This window comes from Hetaerina americana, unplaced genomic scaffold (assembly GCF_022747635.1).
Source record: "Hetaerina americana unplaced genomic scaffold, ioHetAmer1.1.p SCAF_1, whole genome shotgun sequence".
Taxonomy (NCBI): domain Eukaryota; kingdom Metazoa; phylum Arthropoda; class Insecta; order Odonata; family Calopterygidae; genus Hetaerina; species Hetaerina americana.
Window position 1 is genome coordinate 118,674,936 of NW_027286069.1, and position 19,935 is coordinate 118,694,870.

At 36.8% G+C, this 19,935-nt stretch overlaps 1 protein-coding gene across 1 annotated transcript in view; it reads left to right on the forward strand.

The window, feature by feature from the left end:
* Positions 1 to 19,935, forward strand: part of LOC139696493 (nose resistant to fluoxetine protein 6) — a 49,018-nt gene that overhangs the window by 19,221 nt on the left and 9,862 nt on the right. The window contains exons 3-12 of the mRNA XM_071595317.1: positions 2,716 to 2,903; positions 8,310 to 8,635; positions 12,486 to 12,563; positions 14,235 to 14,405; positions 14,924 to 15,017; positions 15,413 to 15,541; positions 17,522 to 17,687; positions 18,900 to 18,979; positions 19,296 to 19,391; positions 19,742 to 19,871. Of these exons, the coding sequence (XP_071451418.1) occupies positions 2,716 to 2,903; positions 8,310 to 8,635; positions 12,486 to 12,563; positions 14,235 to 14,405; positions 14,924 to 15,017; positions 15,413 to 15,541; positions 17,522 to 17,687; positions 18,900 to 18,979; positions 19,296 to 19,391; positions 19,742 to 19,871 (1,458 nt within the window). The remainder of the gene's footprint in view (positions 1 to 2,715; positions 2,904 to 8,309; positions 8,636 to 12,485; positions 12,564 to 14,234; positions 14,406 to 14,923; positions 15,018 to 15,412; positions 15,542 to 17,521; positions 17,688 to 18,899; positions 18,980 to 19,295; positions 19,392 to 19,741; positions 19,872 to 19,935) is intronic.

Genomic DNA, 19,935 nt, shown 5'->3' on the forward strand with positions numbered 1-19,935 from the left:
AAAATCGGAGAAGGGTAGGAAAAGTGCATTCAGGGCATACTGAGTGACATTGGAATTTTGGATTTTGCGAGACAGAGAGGAGAGGATGTTGGGCAGGCAATGTAGAGAGAGACTGGATTTGGCACGATGGAATGATTGAAGGGAATTGAGAAGTATGTGAATTAGAAGGATGGCTTACAATAGTGCTGGTGCTATGGAGTTTAGGACAATGCTAGGCGAGGCTTAGAAAAATACCTGTTTAGCCACTGGGTCTACAATGCTGGGTCTACGGTAGTAGTAGTAGTAGTTTTTAGGGGAGGCGACCGACAGCTAAGGTCATTTGCGCCATAGGGGATGGACAGGAAAGGATGAAGGATGGAGAGAAACCCGGCGTCGGCATTAGCCTACTCTTTACGAAAGGCGCCAAGGGGTCCGCAGCTTAACGTCCCATCCGACGGACGCCGTACTCACTCAAAGTGCCCTCCACAAAGCACCTCAAGTAGGGATCGAGATACCTCTGAAAAATATTCAACACCGCCGGGATTTGAACCCGCGCCCTCAGGGTGGCAAGCCAGTACGTTAGCCCCCGCACCATCTCGATCCCCCCTGGGTCTACGCTGACAGACATACGACAGTTGAGGAAAATTACATTGATGTCGTAAGGTGAAACGTGACTCCCCTTTGCTAAGGAAGTTGGTATTGACTGTTTTGTAAAGGTAGCAATAATCATTACTCGCAAATATCAAATTACAAATTATAAATGAATACCATATTTTGGAATTTAGTCCAAAGATTGATTTTATTTTTAAATTACCCAATGTTTATTTTGCAAACAAAAAACAACATATCGCTTGAACGTAAAACTGAGAAGCACATTGTTTGCTAAACTCCGCTGATGCATGGCACTATTTTTTACCCTTCATGCAAAGAAAGCCAAAGATGCTATTGGGACTTCAAGTACTAATAATGTATTAACCCATGGTAACGAAGAAAACCAGAAATATTTCCTCACAAAAATTAACTTTAGCATTGATCTATTGAATAATAGTTTCTTACCAAAGTAGCTCTTCCCATTTTAATTTATATTTTTACTGTAGATCGCGTGCTCCAAAAGAGGCCATGTTCAACATACTCCCTTTTTGATGAAGTATTATGGGAAAATTAGCGCAAAAATCCTTATTATTGAATCGGTCATATAATAAAACTCTATAAATTCATGTCCCCCAAGTTTATTTTAACCCAAATCCATTTTTAATATTTATTTTGCCTGTCTTCGGGTTCGTTCCGAATCTTGTTTTTAGCGTTTGGCGAAGCGAAGGCGTCCAGCGAAGCGCCAACTATCATATTCCTCCGTTATCGTTTCGAATACGGCTTTTAGGCTGGAGCTAAGGGTTGCAAATCTCAAGATTGTATAATTGCGTTCAAAATCTATGAATTGTCATTCCAGTTTCTTGGTAAAATGTGGCGCTGGTACCAGTGTAAAGTTTGCCTTGTACTTTTGAAAAATAAACTGCGTGAGTGAGGCGAATCTCTAGGGAAAGCTAATTTTGAATTAATTATTAATAATTCAAGTGTGATGGCAAAAGTCGATAAGTTCCTGCCTGCTGTCAGATCTTGGTATCCTGCTTGCAGTAAATAATGTTTGCTAAAAAAATGGGTGTGTGGCAGAGGTAAAAAACGTTTAGAATGAAAACAAAGAAATGGTATCCTCGGAATCGGGATTTGTCTTTTCTTCGAGTGATGCCTTTTGAAGGCGGAGGCTTGCTCAAAGAACCGGAATGAAACATCAAGTCACTGATTACAATAATAAGGAGAGACCGCTCTACCTTTAAGAAAATAACCGTCCACAAATGGAAATGTCTACGGAAATATGCAACTGAACAGTTTGGGGCGGGAAAAACAATCACTGGCAATCAAACTCACAGGAGCAGTTCAGTTGAAATTAATAGAACGCTTGGTTTCCCTCCTTCTCCCCCCTTATAACTTTTTTATTTTGGATATTAATACCAGTCAAATAGATAATGTCACTTGCGCTACTTAGTAATTGTGTCCACTCAATATTATTCATGTCTGATAAGAAGTTTTCCATGGGTTAATGTGATGTAAAATCATTCTTCTCGAAAATTGCACCATTATTTTTTTCAGAATTTAGTTTTTTTTCTTGTCAAGAGTTGCCTTTTCTTTTGTCACGGAACTGAAGAAATCAAAATCCCATTCTATGGGGATTGAATTATTTGTCCGGGAATGAAATCCTTAGCTGGAGCAATTGTTGCGGTGTTGTACACACGTGCATGCTTGCTGGAGGGCATCGTCGGGAGGGCTCTGAGAAGTGGTGCTGTTTTGAAGCGCGCTGACGTGCATCACGAAGCGATCATCGGAATTTATTTGTGGAAATGGTTGTGCTCTGATTGTGCCGTAAATTGCAGAGGAAAAGGATTATTAATCTGAAAACTGAAGCCAAAAAAAAACTTTGGGGGAATTGATTGATACAGGGATATTCATTGATTCAATCTTAATCACTAAGTCACGATGCTCCGGTGAAATTTTCAGAATATTTTCACTGGGGTCATTTCACTTGAAGGAAAAACCACATTGAGTCCAGGAAGGGCTTCGAAGCCCAGCTTCCCGCGTATCCCTTCCCTCGCTTGAGAATCGCCCATCCCAGGCGGTCGCCTTCGCGGTCGACCCCCGGATCCCATTCCCATTGACTAAATATCTCCTTCTCTATCTTCCCAGGGTCGCTACGTAAGGATCGGCCTGTGCCTGCCCGCAGAATGCTCCTCCGAGGACGTAATCGCTCTCATGAGGATTTCTTCGCGCACAGAGACGGCGCTGGCCATGCCGAGGACCGTCCAGGTGCTGGAGGTGAAGACGCCAGCCGAGTACTACACCTTCTGGACGGACCCCACGTTCCACGTGCTAGTGTAAGGAGCGAAACCCCGTTTGCGACGGCCACGGTCCTCCCCGTCCGCGGGCATACATTTCGTCTCAATGGAGGAATCGGCTAATTTGGATTTTGAAGTAAACTAAATTCCTAAATTGAAGGTAACAAATGAAATGTCGAATTTACTCCTATTTCCGTAATAAGTTAGCACCACTCGTTCCGAAATGAAAACTACATTTGTTGTGAGAAAATAAATTCCGCGACAGTGATCAGCCACAATTTACCAACTAGAATACCCTTCTGTATCAGTTTGCGGGGATGCTGCTTCCTCGCCAGTGACCGACTACAGACCCAAACACACTCAACCCAAATGGGATTATTGACAGGGTTAAAGGGACTCCGCTAAGGATACCTGGGTTTATGAACACACACACACTATCCGTGACTGTTTACGAGAATAAATTCCGCGCGAGGGACAACCACAGAGCTGACACACTCACGAGCATTGAGGAAAACAATCACTCACTCACATATTCAAAAAGGGCCTCACTGAGTAACCAACAAAGATAGAAAGCAACAAAACAGGAAAGACGAGAGTTGTGCGTCGCGACAAACCATCACTACAAAGTTTGTTTCCATTACGGAATGAATGGTGCTAACTTACTACGGCTGTAGGAGTTTTCATTTAATTTGTTATTTTACGAGGCCGTGGAGCTTAGGTTTCCTAGATTTTAAATTGAAAGTGTTCAAACTCCTTTGCCAATTTTTCAACCTGTTTAGCCAAAATATTCATAATTCTATTTTGCATGATTACACTGAACATTTGACCAGTTTGCGTTACAATAAACTATTTTTTTAGCTCTCCACATCTTCTCCAATGAATGAAAAAGTGTCGAATTTATATGCCAATATATTACAGGAGTGCCTTACAGAAAATCAACGTAAAAGATAATAAGAAGGGTTTGCTTGTTTGCTAAACCTTGGGTCGTTCAGAAACGCATATTTCTCCAAACAGCAATTGAGAATGAATATGGGGAGTCGGAGGGAGAGACAAAGAGAGCTCCGACCCAACGCTGTTTATGGATTCCCGGCTGATATATTAAGTTGGGTTTATAGATTTTCAATAATTTTACATGCAGCATGTGTTTTTTGACTAGCATTATTACCAAAAATCTAATAAAGAGAGAAAATAATTGGATTTTAGGAATGAGGACTAAATCGAAATATGTACACTATGCAACAAATCCGATTGCATTTGACCACGCCTTGATATACTGATGTTAATTTTTGAGCAACAAGTATTCCTCCACTAAATGTCTGAAAGTCATAAAATGCCATAAATACCAAGATTCTTGAACTTCCTAGTCTGACTTGAATTTCTGTCCTCCAAGGTGTTTTTTTAATGCGAGAAACAGGTGGTAGTCGCTGGGAGCAACGTCCGGGTTGTGAGGAGGGTGGTCTATGATGATATCCCAGCCGAATTCATTGAGTAGGGAGGTCGTTTGATGTGACACATGTGGGCGTGCATTGTCATGATGCAAACGCACTCCTTTGGTGAGACACCTCGTTGTAACCGAGGACCCCCGACACAATATTCTGCACGGAAAAGTAGCTACCCTCTTCATTAAGGCCTTCCTTTATCTCATGAAGGGTAATTCTCCGGTTATTGCGCACCATATCGTCAATTGGAGCCACCGTTGATTCCGGCAAACTCGGCCGCCCCGACCGCTGCTCATCGTGGACGTTTTCCCGGCCATTTAAAAAACTCCCTGCACCACTTCCGCACGTTTTTGATGTCCATTCACTTCTCACCGTACACTTCCACTAAATGGCTATGATTGTTTATCGGAGAAGCAGTCGTTAGTTGGCTTCGTGACGCGGCGGGAGAAATGTACGACGCCGGTGTTAAAAAGCTGTTTACAAGGATGCAAAAAGAGATCGATCGTCAAGGCGACTATGTAGAAAAATAGCTAAATGCTCAACCTTTCCAACGATGCACGCAAAGTTGAGAATAAAATTGATTTTCATGAAACAAAATAAGAGACCTTACTTTTCGAATCGCCCTCGTAATATAATCAGAATGACTTATGAAAACTATTTCCGACACATTTAATTCTGCGTCCCTTTAACTACGCCAGATTTTGTTAAATATGAATAATGTAATCGCGAACTGTTCTCACCTGAACCGTCACAATGCGGATAAAATTAACTTCAGTGAAGTAAAATGTGGCAGATTATCTCGTCAATATAGTTCAATCTGAACAACAACCGTAAATCTAACCGTGGCATTAAGCTGCGTAATTCAAAAGTTCGAATCTAATCAAATTTTTACGCTCCAGTTTCGAGTCTAAAGGGCCAAGAATGTATTTAAATTCCTGCCTTTTATTCTATCCGTGATAGAGTTGGATCGCTTACCACATACATCGCCAGAGGGAGGAAGCGTGTGCGATAATGTCAAAAGGGCTGGCATTGGATTCCCGCAAAGGCACTGCACGGGCTTAAACATTCATTTATTACCACTTTCTCGGCAGTGTCGATTGCAGGCTCATTCCCCTTACTACAAACTTGACTCAAGAAATCCACATTTACGACTATAATCTGCAAATTCTATTTCAGTGACGTTTTGGATTAAAATGTAGTCAAATTTGTTTAACCGTGTTTAAATTCATTTCGTAACGCCTATGATTGCTTCCTCTATATTTTATTATTGAAGAAATGCAAAGTCAGATAAGGAGAGGAGATTAGAGAGAACCTAGAATGTGGAATACCTTCACACAACTTGTACGTGATCAGGGTTACCATTGGTAAGAGTTGATTTAATTTTCGTATGCTAATACAGAGTAGAAACATTAAATTACATTCGCGTATGCATATAATGCTCCAGAGAGGAAATACATTTTCAAGAGGGAAACGTGATTTCCTCGATCGGCCAACTTTGTAAAAAAAAGAGCGATATTAGTGAGTTTTTCTAACCTATAAGCAAAAGGGAAAAGGCATTGTGCCTTTATCAAAAGAGAAACTCCATCCTAGGTGTCGCCCTTCTAATTAAGATTGCCTGGAATTTAAAAGATGTTTAGGCTAACCGAAAACTTTGCTTTGGTCCCAAATGACTACAGCCTTATTATTGACCCAGTATTTGTGGAGTTGTTTTTTTCAAGAGAAATATTGACTAAGTACATAGACGATCACAATAACAGATCACATTCCAAAGAAACTGCGGGAGATGCCGCAACAGTAACTTTTAACGGAGTCATCCGCTAATGTGCATTTCTATGCAACAATTTCAGAGTGTAAAAATCATTCGCCTTCCCAGTCAAGGCGAATGATTTTTACACTCTGAAATTGTTGCATTAATAACAGATCACCTTCACCCATGCGCCTGTATATGCTAACGGGAGGACAATATCAGACGAAATATAAACGAACCTTGTAGAAGGGTTTGTTTCAGGTTTTTCATTGAGCTACCACCAAATAACCATTCGAAATTTTAATCATGTTATCGTTTTGGTTCTTTAAAAATTTGAGTGCTCTTTAACTTTTATATATTAAAGTCGAGAATATGTAGCCATATACGTTTCGTTTATTTTGCATTGATTTAAAACTAGTGAGTCGGGGTTAAACAGATTATGCTCAAGTCGTTATATGCTGGATCGTAGACTACGTTGCATATAATTCGGTTTCCACAATAATAAGTCCGAGAAGTGCTAAGGAAGGGAAATGCTAATGGAGAGAAAGAAATTCATCGTTGATCACTACATACGCAAACAAATCAAATGAAGTAGTTTTATCTACGTCTTGATACCGATCTTTTTAAAAAATTGACGACTCGAAAGTTCACAACTGCCGATTACACAATTTGTTAATCCCTGTCTTATTTATTCGGATCTCAGAAGCTCAATATTAATTGAAACCAATTTTCTAAAATTGTCCACGAGACCCACACGGCCAGGTTTTAACAGTATCCCAATTCCATTAAAGAATAGCCAAGAAAAATCAAGGACTAAAAAGGAAAGGCGCTTTCCATACGTAATATCGAACACAAAACCTGAAACTAATCACAGACACATTTTGAAACTTTGCTTCTACGCATAATAAATGGAAAACGCTCCGAGAAGAGAGGAAAATTTCGAAGCGGTTCAAGGCCGTCGTATAGACAGCGCTCTAAGGCAAACGGCTCCGTTGTGACCCTGTCGCCTGTGATCTTGCTGTTTATACATGCATGTATAATAACTATGGATTGATGACTGTAGCTGGTGGACACACCACCTTCCAAAATGTAGGGCACGGGTGAAATTCTGGAATGTGCCCTAAAATGACTTGAAACTCCTTGAAGGCAAGTGATTCTTTTTTAATGCTGGGTTTAAAATTTTCTGAGCAAACTTTTTCGCGCACTCATGCCTCATATTCGAGTGAACATCATTAGCCAAGCAGAGAGAGGTCCCAAATTCAACCCATCGACTCATGAATGAAAGACTGTTGAACTTGTATTTCCGAAATGAAAGTTTATCCGTGGAACCGGAAGACTTTTTAATAATCAAAATTATAGCTCATTTTTACATTTCTTTAAGTTTTACTTCAGTTGGTTCATTAATAATCCAGTTCCTTTCTAATTCCGTTGCATCGAAAGTTATCTTTCCAGAGATTCCTTAAATGAACGTTTGTTTTCATTATTTTAAATTTCGATTCTCATCTACAGTGGTTAATTAGTACATCATTAATTCCTCCAGTGGTTTTAATATTACACTATTAATGAGTGCCTTGTCATGAAAATATTGGGCTGTTCTGAGTTTCTGTTCTAGGTTCAGCACACGTATAACCTATTTCTGCCGATGATTTAGAAGCACGTGCTTCCAGGAACGACTGTGCACTCGGAACTGCTTGAGAGGATAATCTGCAAAGCCACTAAAGGCAGCCGGGAGCCATCGTTTAGGAAGTAGCCAGTGATAACTCTTTTAAACCCACTTCAGGGAAGCACGCTTAGAATATTCAGCAGCGATTGTGGTGACTAATCGAGGCAGAAAAAGCAACTGGGGAGCTGTAAGGCAGAATTTAGACTTTCATTTCGCCGAGTAAATTTGAGACGATGAAAACCGGATATTTTCAATGAGATTCTTGAATTGGTTACTATACCGTTCCCACCTATATGGCATAAAATTTGTTTTATTTTAATTTCGTTATTTACGAATTGGTTAAACAAGTAAAGTCAAACGGGGTTATTATGAAGAAATGAATTGGAAGCTTAACCTGACCTTCCAATCCCAATAACCCATCCTCCCTATCACCAATAAGTAGCATACTAATCCTGAAATTTCCACATTTTTACATTTAAAGTCAGGGGCCTAACATTCCGAGTCACGTGTCACCGTGACTGTTCGCACGGCATGAGATATCACTCGTGCCCAGAGAGTTACCGCGGACTAATCGAACCCTCCTCGTCCTCCAACAGGGCCGTCACGTCCGCCGTGGTGCTCCTAATGGTCATCGGCACCTCGTACGACCTGTGGCTGGAGTACGCCAAGGGTCGCGTGGCCGGGGACGCGGAGTCGGGTGGGCGGCCGGAAGAGGCCGACGCCCCCGCCCCAATCCTGATGGGCGCCTACCAATGCCCGCCGCCGCACGCAGCCTCCCGGAAGGCGCGGCCCGAGGCGATGGAGCCGCCGGCCCGGGAAGAGCGGGAGGAAACGGCGGGACGGAAGACGCGCCGCTTCCCTTCCATCTTTTGTCTCGGACTCCCCGTGACCTTGAATCTGCAGACTTCGGTGACAGAGAGAGGTGAGGGCAAGCTACTCGTTCTCTTCTCGCGTGATTCGTGCGCTGGTCACCGATCGACGTAGATGACGAGTGGTGTGATACGACGGTCTGACATTTTGACGAGTTTTGATCGCTTCGCTGCAATGCCTCCGCCCGCTCTCGATCTGACGCGACTCATTTTCCGTATGAAAATGGTTATTTCGGTCGATTTAAAAAGGAGTCGCCATTAACACTAATATTATGCATGGAAAACAATTGCATTGATCAAGTTTATCCGCATTGCATCTGTTTATTCGACCTCGATCGATCAAAAAAAAGTAACCGCTTAGAAATTCTGGGTTATCCCTCGATAATAAGATGGATTATGCCGCCAAGTCATCAAATCCAGCAATCAAAGCCATGAATCTCCACTCGTTTTTCCAACGAGAATGACTTTTCATTCTTTGGTTGGGGCAATACTACCCCTTCTCTGTACATTTATCGTCGATAGATCTTAGTTATTTTGCCAAAATACATTACCACTATCTCCAATTGGAAATTGCTTGAGATGTGGATATTGTAGCCGTTGCATATTTTCCACATTTCATGCCGCTAAATCTAAGAATAAGCCTCAATAGCCTTCTCTACATAAAAATATTCCTATGTTTATTTCACGTACGTCAGACCGAAATCATATTATGGTCGAGTTTGAGCATATTAAGTTTTATTATACGCACTGATTTCAATTAAAAATACAGTAATATAGGAATTTATTTATTTTATTTATTTATTTTATTTATTTATTTTATTTATTTATTTTATTTATTTATTTTATTTATTTATTTTATTTATTTATTTTATTTATTTATTTTATTTATTTATTTTATTTGTTTATTTTATTTGTTTATTTTATTTATTTATTTTATTTATTTATTTTAAAACATTGTTCACATACAGCAGTAGCGCCATTTTAAAGTGAAAAATATAACAAACATGAAAGAGGGCAAAAGACAATAACAGCATAACAATAAACAACGAGAAACGAGTATGGACAGGGGAAAATTTTAATTTACTGAAAGGTGGGATGAAGTTTTGGTGGTGAAATGGTTGCATGATAAGTTAAAAGGGATGGAGAGTGTGAGGGGGTGAATTTAGAAGGGAGGAGAGGCGAAATAACAGTGAGCGCTTGGTGAGAGATATCCTAGGAATAGGCAGATGGAGTGGAAAATTATTTGCAGGTAAAGGTGGAAATATTGGGCTTAGGCTGAAACTGCGGGAGATGCTGCAACAGTAACTTTTAACGGAGTCATCCGCTAATCAGCTAATTCGGATATTGAGGGATCTGGGTTCGAATCCCAGTCAAGGCGAATGATTTTTACACTTTGAAATTGTTGCATTGAGTGGCAAACTTGTAGGCAAAAATCATATGCAAGGCAATGCAACATTCATTAGCACATCTAACATACGGTGACCAACATAAAGGATTCGCGTAATACTAATGTGAATAATAGAGTGAATATGAATAAAGTGAAGCACTCGCTCCCTGACCAGCGAACCATACAATATATTTGATCCTCGAGTGTAATATCTGTTCTTATAAGAAGGATAGATAGATGTCTTTATTTGGGCGAAATTGAGACATAATGGTCCCTTCTTCCATTTAACCCATCGTTGTATACTAATTATATCAGGCGTAAAATTTATAATTACATGCATATATACCCATAGATACATATAGACAGACACAAATTCATTATTATATATATTTATATACATATATATACATATATATATATATATGTATGTATTTATATATATATATATATATATATATATATATATATATATATATATATATATATATATATATATATATACTCATATATATACAGAAACATATATAAGGAAAAGGGATAGGAACACGTATAAAGGACGAACACAATAGAGGTGGGGAAGGCGGAATCGAACGGATCACAAGAGTAAAAATATTTCCTCAACCGGGACTCGAACACCGGATCTTTCCACTTGCCGGGCGGATGCTCTTAACCACTTGAGCTATCGAGGATATGTAATTTACCCTGAGATCCGTGGGTCTTATATGTCGCCAAGCGCCCCGATTCTTTAGGATCTCAGGGTAAATTACATATCCTCGATAGCTCAAGTGGTTAAGAGCATCCGCCCGGCAAGTGGAAAGATCCGGTGTTCGAGTCCCGGTTGAGGAAATATTTTTACTCTTGTGATCCGTTCGATTCCGCCTTCCCCACCTCTATTGTGTTCATCCTTTATACGTGTTCCTATCCCTTTTCCTTATATATGTTTCTGTATATATATGAGTATTTATTCGCCGTTTGGCGGGATTTCGTGTTTGAATGTGTATATATATATATATATATATATATATATATATATATATATATATATATATATATATATATATATATATACACATATATATATATACATACATATACATATATAAATTAAGGATACACCAACACATACACACATGCTCAAAGTATATGACAGTGATTAAAGAGAACAATAAAATAAGGAAAGTCTAAGTAAAGAATGAGGTTTGTGGGAAAAGCTAGGGAGAGGGTGGCACTGCTCGCCTGGTAAAAACCCACACAGGAAAACACCCATGAAGAGATGGATTATGAGGGGTAATATCAAATAAAAGGCCAATACATTGGCCTTTTATTTGATAATTGACCTGGTACCCGAAAAATCAAATAGCTTGGGTGGAGCTGCAGGTGCCCAGAGTGCCTTGCCCGGTAATCGGACCTGGGACCCTCCAGTCAGTAGGCCAACGCTCGACCCCCTCGACTACCGCGACCCACATATTACATGTATATGTGATATGTGGGTCGGGGGCACAATTGTGTACGGGCTCCTTCTTGGAGGAAAGCATTTAAGATGCAGAACAATTATGCACATGGGTGCTAATGAATGAGTGGGCGCAGATAATAAAGAATGGTTACCACAGTCAGTACTGCTGTACATTACATGTGTCTTAGCAAACTATGTTTGTGTTTACATATTCGCCCATCACATGGAGACTGACTGGTTAAAATTTAAAAGAAGACCAAGGAATCTCCCTCCCTCACACTTCTTTTCCAGTGATGTCATTCTCTCCAAACACGCACTTTCAGTAGTTTTTCAATGGCTTGGTTAGCAAAATAAATATTACAATGAATATAATGAGAGAAAATATTAAGACAAGAATGTTTCAAAAATATATATCGAGAACTTAATATTTTCAGCAAATCCACAATAATCCCAGGAATTTCTTTTTGCTTCATACAATTGAAAATGAGGCCTTATTTTAGTTCCACTGAAACTCCCACAGAAATTTAAGCATAAATAACGTCTCATTTATGGTGCAGACTTGCCAAACTTCTCCAAACACTACCCATGACATTTTCTAAAGATATTTTTTAGATATATCTATTGTTTATTATTAATTTTACAAAATATTATTTTATTTATTGAATTTATCAATTGTGCATAGAATAAGCTACTGTCAAACCTTTAGCAAAATTGATCTCTTGCAATCAAAACCGCAACCTTTATGGGTGACTTATCAAAGAAATGATTGCCACCTAAAAACACACTGTTCTTGTCATATGATTATCCTCACCACTTGGAAGAAAAGATAGGTTTTACAGTTTTATATTATCATACCAATATATGGCCATCCTGTTGATATGATCATAAGTGACAATGAATGGTTGAGAATTAAATGCCAGAACTATGAAATTCCTATATTTTTCTATGAACTGGGGCAAAACATAAATTCATAGCACAATTTATTTTCATGGAATTGGACTCATTGTCATTGAACACCAGCAGGAGAAAATGTTTAACCATTTCTTCCTTTCCTATGCAATAGGTGATAAAGACTGCCCAGATGTGATGTATCAGCCAAAAGATGACACCAGCTCCATTGGAGGCTATTCAGATATAGTGGGTGAGTTTCAGGTTAAACGCCAAGTGCCTATTGTATGGTTGCATTAATGTATAACTTCTGGATTATATAAAATTCATGCTTGATATTTAAATGATCTGGTTAAATCAGGAGGCAGCATGACTAGTAGATAATTAAAATGGCCCAGATCAAAAATTGGAGAAAACATGGAGAGGAACACATTACACAAAGAGGCCTAGGGTGAATGACAAGAAGCAAGTAATGAAAAATGTTGGCTCGAGGAGCTAGAAATGAATGAATAGATTGACAGGAGTGGGTACAGGGAGCTTCCACAAATCAATTCTCTGATTGATAACACATTATGATGTCCATGTATAAATCCTACCTCAAGGATAAATATGCCACCATTGGTTGTTTTTCTTAAATAGTGCAAATGGTAAAAAAAGTCTCTCCAGTTCTTAGATATCTAACAAAGGCCCTATTTTTACCCTTAAATGCTACAAAATGAACTGCATTGAATTCAAAGTATAGATTATGTAACTTGACCTATTCCATGCTATTGTAGCTTCGGTAATTCATTTACTCTTCATTTGGTTATGACTCAATCATTTTAGATTGTAGCAAGTAAGCTTTCAGAAAGCAACCCAAGCAAAGTTTGAAATTTGATCATTAGATGTTTATGACTTACTGTAAATATTTAAGAGCATTTCAGAGAGGACATTTTGGCGTAAACAGCAATTTGAATCCTTAGTGAGTACAGAAGTTAAAGACAGGACAAAAATATCAAAAATTTATTTGATTTTGAGAAAGAAAATAAGCTGATGAAGAACATTAAAAAATTAGTTGGTGACAAAATGTTTTTAAATATTTAGAAAGCCATGAAAACCTTGATTTATGAAAAGTTTCTCAGGTATATTATTTCAACTATTATTATTGGTATCAAATAAGTTAAGGAATTAAAAAATTATCCCTTCAGAGCCTGTGTGTTCCTTTTTCCATTGGTGGTGAAATTAAAGGCATCTGATAAATATTACCTGTTTAGTAAAATTTACAGGTCACATGGGACCTGCTCCTGAAAAGTGTAACTCAACTATGAGTTCCATAAAAGTAAAATGAAACGAAATTAAAAACTTATAACTCAGCTACTGTTTAAATATATACTTTTGATAAATCCATATCATTTTATTGCTATTAGAAGACTTTCCTTATGAAAAATCTATAAGGACTAGTACATTAAGTTTCAGCTCTGGAAAAGAAGCCCCAAAGGTAGACACAAAGTGCATTGGCAAATACCACTTTTGAGTGGGTGTTGTAGAAACAGTTTATCATAAGTGGTTCATCAAATAAGCAGGTTAGAGAGTCCCTAAAAACTCCCATAGATTGCCAAGAGCTCCTATGAGACCTCTTCCACACCCAAATTCAGTCCAATATTATTTTCTGTTAAAATTTTTCACACCTCATATGCCTCTTGGTAACATTTAAATCATTGTTCTCTTGCATGCACCCCTTTGCATGACCTTTTTCCTTCTATTGTGGACTTTCTGGTGTATAGTTCCCAGGGAAATCGAACAATGAGTGAAACAAGGCTTTTGAACGACCGAGAATCATCAGAGGTGTCCAGAAAACAAAATATAATAATGGCATGCGTATAATCCTTTGGCTAAATTGTTCAGAAGAACTGTGGATTGATGTCACTGATGATATTTTTTGCAGCTGGATTAGCATCAGAGACGGCTCTCTCCTTTTCAATCCGAAGAAACTTGGCAACCATAGCAGATCACACAGTTGGTTCAGATACTCTTCCAACTCTACATGGACTTCGTTTCTTGAGTATGCTCTGGGTCATCCTAGGACACACTTGCCTAGTGGCCTTCAAGTACTCAGGTAAACCAATGATATTAGGTTCAATCGGATGGACACCCAACTGCCTCACACAAGCATGACAAATAAAAAAGGCTAAAATTATAGTTGTAATAATTAAGTTGTTTGACATTGAAAACACAATTCATAAATTAAAAAAATCATCAAAATGTTAGCACATTAAATGTATGCCCACCAAGATTCCATAGTGTACAAAGTTAGTATTCACAGTTGATTGGCTCTCTGTACATTTATTCATATGCCTGAAAAATAAAAGAAAAGTATGTGATTAACATAACAAGAAGTCAAAATTAAACGGAAGTGTATCTTGATATATTGTTGGCATACAATACTGTGCATAATACCATGAAACAGAAATTGTAATAAAATTATAAATGTATCGGTGTAATCACTTTGATTTCCTTTTCATAGTTCATTATAGGCACTTAGCATAATGCTCAATGTCGATACCACTGATAATGCAAATCACAGAGCATGGAAATTTTAATACAATAATTCTTGCATATAATTCTATCTTTCAGACAATATGGCTTATAGGGGAGTGGTGGAAAAGGAATTCTTTTTTCAAACAATCTCCAATGCAGCATTTTCTGTTGATACATTCTTTTTCATCAGGTAAGTGATCTGTGAAGGGAACTTTCAGCTATTCAGATTTGGATGTGAAATAAAGAATATATCAAAGTACAATGGAGTATGTTTAATGTGAATAAAAGTTCTAAATAACTTAAACATTTAAAGCATTTCATGAATTTCCTCTGCTTGGAAAATTATTTTGTTCTATGCAAATATATAACCACCTCAGAAAAAAGCATGCATAAATATCATTCCTAATTTGAGGATCTGTCAGTGACTTTAAGAAGCCTTTATTACTTTATTACCTACATATTTATTAAATTAAAATGAATTCATGTACATGTACCCATACGTACTTTTAATGATATTTTCCAATTTATAGATGTTTGCATTAGATATTATATTAAATGATAATTATTCTTATTTTTTTTAAATAGTGGCCTGCTGGTATCATTCCTATATTTCCGAACCACATCCAAGTTGGATGTAAAGCAGCTAACAAGAACAACTGGAGCTAAATCCAACATTCTTCAGTTTGTTGGCCTCATGGCTTATCGTTTTGGAAGGTAGTACCATTGATAAATTTTAACAAACTTGTAACCTATAATATTCTGCATACGATTCTTGGTGGTTCTTGAAAACACAAAATTTTTATTATCCTCAGGTTCACCAAGGGTAAAATTAAAATTTTTAGCTAAACTATTTTTTGGATTATGTAGGGCATACTTAAAAAATAGCTGTACTTTAGATGCATATGCAATCTTGATAGTAAATTTGATCCATAACGTTCATAATATTTTGGGTAACATACAATTCAAATTTACATATTAGATGATATTTTAAACTCTAATTTCCTCCGTCCTGATGTAATTCTCAATCACATCCTAAGCCTGAAATTAACAGGGGATAGCTATTTATGGCTCATATAGAGTAATCATTTTCACTTTCATTGCCACTACCTATAAAAAAACTTATTATCCAATGCAGTGCACCTAAATTTCCATCCACAGCAGCCCTTATTTCACCCACCCATAGTTATGCTACTAATTTGAGAGAAAATTAAGAAATGAGACACTGAAATCTAATTTGACTTTAGATAATTAATTCCACTTTATCTCATAGAAGGTATATTGCCCAGCCTACCTATTATTGGTCATTTTAAAATAGTAAATAGTATATATTTCTGAAACAAAAATAGAGCGCACAAAATTTGGAAATTTATATTATTTTATGTAAAAACATAAAGATTGATTACAGAAAAAGAATTACACAACCTAGATATCCAACATATTGAATATCTTAGCAGTGAAGACTTCAGTATTCCATTGTTTTTCATCTTTATTCTTAAGGTCTTCCATCTGTATGGACTTCCATGAAGTGTCCGCCTCAAATATCAACTACTACTTCTCCATATGCTTATCGCTGGTTTACTTCAAGGACCACAGCCTCTATTTTAATAGTAACAATAAAATAGAGTGTGGGATTGCTGACCAGAGGGCCCAGGTTCAATTTAAGTCTCTCTGGGTAACCTCATCTCCTCATGAGATGTATGATTTTTTGGGAACCAGATCTTCCTAGGAAACCATAAAAGGCACAGGGAAAGGAACAATTAAATTCCCTCAAACTGACAAACTGCAGACCATACATTAATTTTCTTAATTGTTTGAGAGTCATAATTTTTACTTGGAAAATTAGGTGATGTCCACAAAAAGCAGGATGAATTGGAACATGATGAAATCAAAACGATTTAAAATTATTCATTTTCAAATAATACAGGTACAACTAGGCTGTATCATAGTACATGGAGATGAAAAAAGAGTGTTATTACATCTTGCAGAAAATGCCATAAATTCGAAATGCATGTAGTGCCTCTTTCTGTTTGTTTACTCTGCAGGTCCAAGAAAAAACTACCATCCAAAAATGGGTCTTTGAAATAACTTTTAGAAATCTTGTCTCATGAGAAATTCTTCAACAGGGACTCTTTTCATGCAAAATGTCTTATGTTGTAAATTTAATCATGGAATTCTCTTGTTTTGCATGTTTAATTTTCCATTGAATTTCAAATTTCCATCTGAGCGGAAATTAAACAAAGATTAGGTTTTGATGATGCTATCAGTGCACAAACATACAACTTACCTGTGTTTTCATGACACCCCTAGAAATAATTGATTTAAAGCATGAATGGTTTTATGCTTTTTGGAACCTCTGGCCATTAATAATTAAAGATTGATATTCTTTTATTGATACCTCCTTAACCAATTACTTAATATTAACAGTAATTTTTGCATTTTAGATTTTAGACAAGAGATATAAAATTTTTATGAATTTCACTCATATTTAAGTAGCAAAAATTTAATTTTTAGGCACCTCAACCACTGAGGTCATTAGCACCTATAATATTTAATCACTGATTCCATTGGTGCACCACCTTAATTTGATAAAAATGGATGATAGGAGGTTTTAACAAATAACAATTCAGTACCTACATATTTACTAATAAATATTTGGCTGTTTTTAACAACTCATTTTACTATCCTAATTTGAAGACTGACAGCTCCGTATCTCTTCGTGCTGGGGCTGGTGGAAGTCACCATGAAAATTTTCTACCATAATTCTGTGTTTGAGCCACCAACCTTAGACCATATCAATTGCCCAAAGTATTGGTGGAGAAATATACTCTACATCAACACGCTGTTTCCTGTGAAAGATATGGTAAGGACAGACTTTTTGTGATTTATTAATTCATAAGTTATTGTTGGTTGTTCATAATTATTGAATAAATGAAGTTATGAAATACTCACTTTTTTCATCTGCATTGCTTTTAGGGAAATGAAAATTAATCTTAGTAAAAAATATGGTAATTTTCCCAGACATAAATTTTATATTGTATACAAAATTTGAATTGAATTGAAAATTGCTATAAAGGAAAGTTTTTATAAATATAAGGTCTATATAGAAAAAAAGGGAAATAGCAATAAAAAGTGAAAATTTTGTTAAGTTTATGAAGTAGAACTTTCAAAGTCTTAATTAAAGACCATTAACACGAAAAACGAATTTCTTGAGACTGACACCAGTGACTTGGTCTTCAAGTAACATTTACATAAACATGTATATAGATATTCTGCTTTAAATAATATGGGTAATATCTACTGCATTAGGTAGCTATCAGCTGATATGTAAAGATTATAACAGCAAAAATCTCATTCATCCTGGAGCAATATGTACATTTTAGGAAATTCAATAATCAGAGAGATTGAAGAAATACCAAATTTTTACTCAGTCAAACAAAGGGCAATCCAACCTACTTTCTGCACCCAATTTTATTCCTATACAGGCAACTAATTATATTATACTATTCCAGTACACAATATACTAGAAAAAAATAAATATTTTGAGAGAAATATTGGACACAAAGTTATTTTTCATAGGCAATGTATTCAGCTAATGGGGCAAGAGTTGGTTGATTCCTGTACATGATGTGGCATGTCTTGAAACACATAATGTAACTTGGAAAAGGAAATAATTCTTTCCATGTTCTCGCTAATTCTAGGTGTATCCTCATATGTAACCATAATTAAGTCAGAGGGGCTGAAACTCAAGCTCTCTTCTTTTGACTTTATCATCGACTTCAGTCAGCCCAATCATTCTATTTGTTTCATTATGAATATACCTACTTATTTTCTGCCCCTACAGCAGGCATGAACCTCTTTAGGTATTTTAATGTCCTTGACCAGAAAGAGTTGATAATTTTTCAACCCATCATATGCATTAGTGGCAAACAAACTTCTCATGCTCATTGGTTACTTTTCAAAGTAGCAATAGTGGATTATAATTTCAAATGCATACTGCAATGAATTCATAAAAATATATGTATGCATTAATGAATAATGTACCCTTTTAAAAATGCATGATTATCTCTTTCAGTGTATGCTATGGAGTTGGTATCTAGCAGATGACACACAGTTCTATGCTCTAGGCATCATTATTTTAATATTAGCAGTAAGGTAAGTAATTTCATAATGCCTTGATAGTTGAATATTTATGCTTCTTATAAAAGACGTTCCCTTGGCATGATTAAGAATGAACTTCATCTAAATAACATTGAAGAATCTTTAGGGATCTAGTTACAGAAAGAATCTATAGCATTTACTTTTCATTCTAAATCAGAAAGTTTTTCATTTATATGCCCTTAAATAATGCTACAATAGGCATTTGAATATCTCATGGATTTACCAACATTACTTATTTTAAATTGCATGATATATTGACAGGAATAAAGCAGTAGACAAGTATATCTTAATGTTTACTTTTCAAATACAGTCATTTTCGCCTGGCAGCAGTCACCACAGCCACATTCCTCATAAGTTCCTGGTGCACAACTGCCTTCATCGCTTTCCAAAACAATCATTTGCCCAGGTTAGTGCCAATATATGGTAGTATGCTCTAATGTCTTTTAAATTACCATGTATTTTCATACTATACAATATTTCTTACATCAACATATGTCAATCTTGCTTGTACTGTATATCATAGATTATATACATAGATATTATAATTTTTCTCTAATTACTGCACATCAAATTCTGCCATGACCAAATATAAGACACACTTAACTGAAAAATGTTCCAAATATGGCATCAGATATTTCACCAACATTCTAATCAAGTGTTTTAAATTCTAATGTCCATTAAATTTGCTTGATCAAGTGTTGCTAACAGGTACTAATAATTTTTCTTTCAAACCACCTTCATTGTGATACTCCTCAGTGTAAATGACCCCCTGGCACTTTTTGACAAGATTTATGATAAACCATGGACGAGGCTTGGACCATACCTTGTGGGAATGTCTGTTGGATGGATATTATTCAAAACAAATTGCAGAATTCGAATGCACCTGGTGAGTTTCCTGTGTAGCTATGTAGATGTATTCTTAGTTCACATCAGTTATAGACTGAGATAAA